General features: G+C 52.7%; 1 protein-coding gene across 1 annotated transcript in view; it reads left to right on the plus strand.

Annotated features, from left to right (window-relative positions):
• HMCN2 (hemicentin 2) overlaps positions 1-7693 on the plus strand; it is a 175892-nt gene that overhangs the window by 109831 nt on the left and 58368 nt on the right. The window contains exons 44-48 of the mRNA XM_040225390.1: positions 1141-1302; positions 2112-2393; positions 3541-3708; positions 5293-5406; positions 5820-5906. Of these exons, the coding sequence (XP_040081324.1) occupies positions 1141-1302; positions 2112-2393; positions 3541-3708; positions 5293-5406; positions 5820-5906 (813 nt within the window). The remainder of the gene's footprint in view (positions 1-1140; positions 1303-2111; positions 2394-3540; positions 3709-5292; positions 5407-5819; positions 5907-7693) is intronic.

Consider the following 7693-nt stretch of genomic DNA (forward strand, 5'->3'; position numbering starts at 1 on the left):
TTCTGGATGCATTTCAGAAGTGATGCTGGCAGGATTTCCTGATGGCTGGGATGAGGGGCTAAAGAGAATGAGGAGTTGAGGATCACTTGAAGTTTTGGCCTGGCAATCGAGAGAGTTGCTACCATCACCGAGATAGAGAGGCTGTGAGGGCAGGTTTACGGGGCCAGACCAGGATTTTGTGGCATTTTAATTTTCAGATCTGTTAGACATCCAATGAGATGTTAAATGGGCAGTCAGCCAGAGGTGTCTGGAGCTCAGAGAGGTCTGGGCTAAGAATAAATCCAGAAGTGACGAGACGAGCCGAGATCACCAGGGCAGAGAGCATGGACAGAGAACAGAATGTAAGAGGGAGGAAGCGTGTCATGTGGCCACCCGGGCCCCTCCCCTGGCTGGGACACGTGCTGGTGGATGATGGGAGCCCAGAGGGCTGCTCCTCCGTGGACAGGTGCAGGGTGATGGAAGTTAGCACCTCCAGGGTTGCAAAATCCTTCCCTGCATTGGGGTCTCCTTGCTGCCAGGTGTGCCTGCTGCTTGGTCTCCCTCTCCCACCGCTGTAGCTAGACAGATGGGTCATTCACTCAATAGCCTTCACTAAGCCCTATTATATGCCAGGCCCTGGTAGCTCAGAAGTTAAAGCGTCTGCCTCCAATGCGGGAGACCTGGGTTCGATCCCTGGGTCGGGAAGATCCCCTGGAGAAGGAAATGGCAATCCACTCCAGTATTCTTGCCTGGAGAATCCCATGGACGGAGAAGCCTAGTAGGTTACAGTCCACGGGGTCACAAAGAGTCGGACACAACTGAGCGACTTCACCTTCACCTTCACCTTCATGCCAGGCCCCGGAGCGCCTCCAAGGACCCCTGGGGGAAAGTGAGGCAGGGTCTTCTCTCCAGGACAGCCCAGGCCAGGGAGGGATTCAGACGTGCCACCTGTAGGTAGAGCTGGGTTGGGGAGAAGCTCAGAGCTGTGGGTTATCAGAGAGGGGTTCTGGGATCAGATTTGGTGCTCAGGGAAGTCTTCCTGGTGGAGGTGATGTTTAGTGGGCATCTGCGGGATGAGCAGGAGTTGGCCAGGATGGATGGGAGGACAGATATTCAAGGTGGAAGGACCAGGGACCAAGGGCTTCTTTCTCATGCATCCAGGTCAGCCTCTGCCCAGGGAGGGGGCCAGCCTTGGGCAGGTGTCAGCTGTGGGGCGGCTGCTGTATCTGGGACGGGCCCAGCCAGCCCAGGAGGGAACGTACACCTGTGAGTGCAGCAACGTGGCTGGAAACAGCAGCCAGGACCAGCAGCTGGTGGTATATGGTGAGTCGGACTGGGATGACCTGGGCCAGGCGGAAGGGGCTGGAAGGGGTCAGCCTTAAGGGTGGGCAACGAGGCACCCTGGCAGGGCAGACCTCACCCCCAAAACCCAAGCAAAGACAGAAGCTGGATTCTCCTGTCCCCCTTTAGATTACTGCCATTTAAACTGCCCCCTCCAAGTCAGCTTCTTATAGCTCCTGACCGTGAGAGAGCAAGCAGCTTGATGCCAAGAGACCCCCAATGACCCAGAGGGAAAAAGGAAACCACAGCTTGAAACACTTGGAAACTAAAGAAATGTAAAATTGATATAAAGTTCCTATATGTGATGGAAACTCAAGTCTCCATCTACCTATCCTGTGGGGGATAAAATTAAATATCTCAGCCTTATAAAAATCATTTTAGAAAATAAAACCAAGAACACTACCGTCCAACCTCTTGGGTAGAATCCCACCTGTGGAGCTATCCCCCACCCCCACCCCCAGGCCTAACAACTGTTTAGAAGCTCCTGATTTCTAAGGAAGAAAAGTCCTTACAAATCTTCAGCACCTGTGCTGTGAGCTCATTGTCCAAATGACAGGCCCTACCGTGATTCCCAGGGTATGGGAGAGGGGGCCAGGTACCGTGGTGATCCCATTATAGAGATGTAAAGTGGAGGCCCGGACAGGTGAGGTCACCTGGCTAAGGTCACACGGCCAGCGAGAGGCAGGGGGTACACATGCCAGATGGAGGCGAGCGCAGAGCCTGGCCTGAGGCGTGGTGCCCAGCAGCCCCCTTCCCCGCCCCCCGCTCGACGTGCTTTCTCCCCACCCCAGTTCCCCCGCAGATTGCCGGTCCCCCGGAGCCCTATGCGGAGGTGTCCGTGGTTCAGGACGAGGAGGCCAGCCTGGAATGCAACGTCACAGGGAAACCCGCGCCCAGGGTGACGTGGGAGCGGGACGGGTGGCCCGTGGGGCCCGAGACCGGCCTGCGGCTCCAGAACTACGGCCAGAATCTGCATGTGGAGCGGGCTCAGCCTGCCCACGCCGGGTGCTACAGCTGCGTGGCCGAGAACGAGGCCGGGAGGGCCGAGCGGAGGTTTTCGCTCTCCGTGCTCGGTGAGGACCGGCAGCCTCCGGGAGGAGGGCGGGAAGCGGCAAGGCAGCCTCCAGCTCCGTGTTCCTGGGGCCACCTCCTTGTTCTGCCAGGAGCCAGGCCTCTGGCGAAGGCTGCTGTCAGGGGAAGCTGCGAACACTGCTCTCAAAATCAGGACCTGCTCCAAATAGTCCTCATTTCCCTTCCTCTCCCCCGACTTAAAAGAGTTATTTGTTTGTTTATTTGGCTGCACCAGAACTTAGTTGCCACCCGTGGGATCTTTAGTTGCAGCATGTAGGAGCTAGTTCCCTGACCAGGGATTGAACTTGGCGCCCCCTGCATTTGGAGCCGGTAGTCTTAACCACTGGACCACCAGGGAAGTCCCTCCTCTCTCTCCTTTGCTGTTTCCCTGCTCTATTCTGGGCAGTTTTTATTCTGCATGGTTCTCGTGTGATGTTGGGATTTGGGTGTCCCTAAGAGATCAGCTAGACCGTCATCTGTCTTAGGAAGTCAGGGTGGCTTCCTGTAGGAGGTGACTTTTAAAGCTGAAATGTAAAGGCTAAGTTGGAGTTCATCAGGAGCTGGGGTAAGAGGAAGAGTGTTGGGCAGAGGGAACAGACTCTGCGAAGGCCTAGAGCAGAGTAGCTAGAACAGCCTCCTGATTCTAATCTTTTACTGAGCTCCTACTGCATACCTCAGGCTGGAGGCAAGGAGTGGGAAGAGACAAGGAGAGAGGTGGGCAGGGGTCCTTTAGGGAAGGCCTTCTTATCATATCTCCAGCGTTGCTGGGACCCCAGGCCTCGCCCACCTGTCCCTGCCTGATAGAGTGCGGCCTCCTTTCTGAATGGGACTCTGCTGTGTGGGTCTGAGGTCCCGTCTGTGTTCCCTGTGGCTCTGATTTCTCTCTCCTTTGCTCAGTTTTGCTCCGTACCAGGGTCTGAGCTAAAGGCTTCACACATGTCCTTGTCGGATTCTCCTGGCGCTCCTCTGAGAGTCAGGGAAACTGAGGCCTCAGCCTGATGCCAGAGTCCAGTGTGTGGCCACCACTCGCCCCTTCAGTGGGAGCAGCTCTGAGACTGGGTGGGGGGTGGTTAGGGAGGCCAGTGGGGAGGCGGGAGCAAGCATACAGCACCATCTGCATCCTGAATGCAGCTTCTTCTCTGTATCTAGTGCCTCCAGAGCTCATTGGCGACTTGGGCCCACTGACCAATGTCACAGCCACCCTGCACAGCCCCTTGTCACTGTTCTGTGAAGCCACGGGCATCCCACCACCAGGGGTCCGCTGGTTCCGAGGGGACGAACCTGTCAGCCCTGGGGAGAACACCTACCTCTTAGCAGGTAAGGTCTGATACTCAGCTTCTGCCTCTGTCCATCACATCCTATGATCTCTGATCCTGCCCTGCCCAGCATGATTGGGATAATCATTTCAGCTATTAGTCTCCCAAGAGTGCACCCCAAAACGCTGGTTAGATGAGGTGCTCCAGGAAAAAAAAAGGATTTAAATAAGTCTTGGAAAAGGCTTCCTGTTCGATTTTCCTTGAGACCCACAAGAACCACTTGCATAGCCAAGGTTCTGATAAGTCCCGCAGCCAAAAAAATATTCTCACAGAGCTTATATACCCTCCCATGGAGCTGTAGCAAACTTTTAGAAATGCTGGTCCATGCACTTTCTCCTCTGAATACTCATCTTCCTCACAAAGCTGGTTTGTGATGGTTCTTGCTGGAATACAAATGGAGAAACTGAGGCTCAGGAGGCAGTATCCCATCAGAATCTTGCAGGGACTTCCAGGCCCACTGAAGCTCAGCCTCAATGACCCATCAATTATTCCATGCAGTCCCAGCTGGGATGGTAAATAAGTTTCCCCTCGTGTATCGCTTCCTGTCACTTGGTAGGGGCTGCAATATTCATCGGATGAGATGAATTCAGAGACTGCATCTGGGTCCAGCAGAAAGGAGAGTGGTGATCGATTAGTGATGTCTGTCCTGGGTGCAGGAGTAGCCGTGATGACAAGTCCTGTATATCTGCTTTCCTTGGACTGGTCTTAGGAGATCCTTGTGTTCCTCTGAGAGGAACTGGTTCACCTCTGAGAGGTCCTTGGGAGAAGGTAGACTTTCACCAGGTCCATCGGAGTAGAATGGGGTTCTGATCTGAGCCAGGATTACATAAACCATTGCTGTGCTTTCAGCTCTAGTCAGTCCACAGAAGAGAGGGTAGCCAGGTGACAGAGTCTTCTTACTAGAACAGGGTCAAATTTACCCTGTGCTTATGTGCTTAGTTGCTCAGTCGTGTCCAGCTCTTTGCAACCCCATGGGCTGTAGCCCACCAGGCTCTTCTGTCCATGGGGATTCTCCAGGCAAGAATACTGGAGTGGGTTGCCATGCCTTCCTCCAGGGGATCTTCCCAACCCAGGGATTGAACCCAAGTCTCCCACATTGCAGGCAGATTCTTTACCATCTGAGTCACCCGGGAAGCTTAAGAGAAGTTTACCCTGGCGTAGGTCTAATATCCAGGCTTCCCTGGTGGCCCAGGGGTAAAGAATTCACCTGCTAATTCAGGAGATGAGGCCTTGATCCCTGGGTTGGAAAGATCCTCCAGAGGAGGAAATGGCAACCCACTCCAGTTTTCTTGCCTGGGAAATCCCATGGATAGAGGAGCCTTGCGGGCTGCAGTCCATGGGATTGCAAAAGAGTTGGACACAACCTAAACAACAGCAAGGACTAATGTCCAGAGGGCTCCACCCATCTGTTGACCCTCCGGGTCTCAGTTTCCCTCTCTGAGGAATGGAACACTGTGGGAGACAGATGCATAAACATCTAAATATAACGCCCAGCATGCTCCTCTTCCCGGTGGGCAGCCTGGGCTCAGCTGGGGACAGAAGGCTGCTCGCAGCTGTGCTTGGAGCCCACTCTCCCGCTTCCCAGGCGGCTGGATGCTGAAGCTGACCCGGGCGCAGGAGCAGGACAGAGGCCTCTACTCCTGCCTGGCCAGCAACGAGGCTGGGGAGGCACGGAGGGACTTCAGCGTGGAGGTCCTGGGTACGTCACCGCCCGGTTCTCTCGGGCGCCCAACCATCCTTCCTTCCAGCCTGGGAGCCTCTGGGAGTGGACCCAGCACAGACAGAAGGGAGAGACCAAGCCTTGTCTTCTTTGCTTCAGCAGCCTCTTCTCTGAGGCTGCCATAAAACTTTCCAGAAACAGCCAGAACCAACCCAAGATGAAAGGGGGCAAAGATTTTTGATACCACCCAACTGCTTTCCTCTGATTGGGGCCTTCTCCCAGCGGCACTGGTATTTGCCTCAGCCAGCTGCAAATTTTTATTAGACCCCTGCCCCATGGCAACAGGTGTGAGGGAATGGGGAAATGAAAGACAAACACAGTGGGTGCTTGGCTTCCTTCTCCGTGGTTGCTCAGCCCGGTCAGCGAGCGTCTGTCTTCCCTGCTTCTCGCAGTGCCTCCCAGTATTGAGAAGGAGGATGTGGAGGACGCAGTCAAGGTCCCCGAGGGGGAGACGGCCCACCTGATGTGCAACGTCTCAGGTAAGGGCCACACAGTGGACTGGAGGAGGGTGAAGAGGCAGCTGTGGGGAGGAGGGGTCCTCAGAGATCTGGGGTGCCTGCCCACTGCCCTGCTGTTCCCTGCAGGGCGTCCCTTGCCATCTTGGACTTTTCATTCTCTATGCCTCTGCCACAAACACTCCTCCCTACTCATCTGACTGCAGAACTCAGCCTCCAAGGTCCTCAGTTCAGTTCAGCTCAGTCGCTCAGTCATGTTGGACCCTTTGCGACCCCATGGACTGCAACACGCCAGGCCTCCCTGTCCATCTCCAACTCCAGGAGCTTGCTCAAACTCATGTCCATTGAGTTGGTGATGCCATCCAACCATCTCATCCTCTGTCACCCCCTTCTCCTCCCGCCTTCAATCTTTCCCAGCATTAGGATCTTTTGCAGTGAGTCAGTTCTTTGCATAAGGTGGCCAAATATTGGAGTTTCAGCTTCAGCGTCAGTCCTTCCAATGAATATTCAGGACTGATTTCATTTAGGATGGACTGGTTGGATCTCCTTGAAGTCCAAGGGTCTCTCAAGAGTCTTCTCCAACATCACAGTTCAAAAGCATCAATTCTTCGGCGCTCGTCTTTCTTTATGGTCCAACTCTCACATCCATACATGACCACTGGAAAAACCATAACTTTGACCAGATGGACCTTTGTTGGCAAAGTAATGTCTCTGCTTTTTAATATGCTGTCTAAGTTGGTCATAGCTTTTCTTCCAAGGAGCAAGCATCTTTTAATTTCATGGCTGCAGTCACCATCTGCAGTGATTTTGGAGCCCAAAAAAGTAGTCTCTCACTGTTTCCATTGTTTACCCATCTATTTGCATGAAGTGATGGGACTGGATGCCATGATCTTAGTTTTCTGAATGTTGAGTTTCAAGCCAGCTTTTTCACTCTCCTCTTTCACTTTCACCAAGAGGTTTTTTAGTTCTTCTTCACTTTCTGCCATAAGGGTGGTGTCATCTGCATATCTGAGGTTACTGATATTTCTCCCAGCAATCTTGTTTCCAGCTTGTGCTTCATCCAGCCCGGCATTTCGCATGATGTACTCTGCATATAAGTTAAATAAGCAGAGTGACAATATACAGCCCTGATGTACTCCTTTCCCGATTTGGAACCAGTCTGTTGTTCCATCTCCAGTTCTAACTGTTGCTTCTTGACCTGCGTACAGATTTCTCAGGAGGCAGGTCAGGTGGTCTAGTATTCCCTTCTTTTAAAGAATTTTGAACAGTTTATTGTGATCCACACAGTCAAAGGCTTTGGCATAGTCAATAAAGCAGAAATAGATGTTTTTCTGGAACTCTCTTGGTTTTTCCATGATCCAGTGGATGTTGGTAATTTGATCTCTGGTTCCTCTGCCTTTTATAAATCCAGCTTGAACATCTGGAGGTTCACGGTTCACGTACTGTTGAAGCCTGGCTTGGAGAACTTTGAGCATCAGTTTGCTAGCGTATGAGATGAGTGCAATTGTGTGATAGTTTGAGCATTTTTTGGCATTATCTTTCTTTGGGATTGGAACGAAAGCTGACCTTTTCCAGTCCTGTGGCCACTGCTGAGTTTTCCAAATTTGCTGGCATATTGAGTGCAGCACTTTCACAGCATCATCTTTTAGGATTTGAAATAGCTCAGCTGGAATTCCATCACCTCCACTAACTTTGTTCATGGTGATGCTTCCTAAGGCCCACTTGACTTTGCATTCCAGAATGTCTGGCTCTAGGTGAGTGACGACACCATCATGATTATCTTGGTCGTGAAGATCTTTTTTGTATAGTTC

Source organism: Oryx dammah, unplaced genomic scaffold (assembly GCF_014754425.2).
Source record: "Oryx dammah isolate SB20612 unplaced genomic scaffold, SCBI_Odam_1.1 HiC_scaffold_25, whole genome shotgun sequence".
Classification (NCBI taxonomy): Eukaryota; Metazoa; Chordata; class Mammalia; order Artiodactyla; family Bovidae; genus Oryx; species Oryx dammah.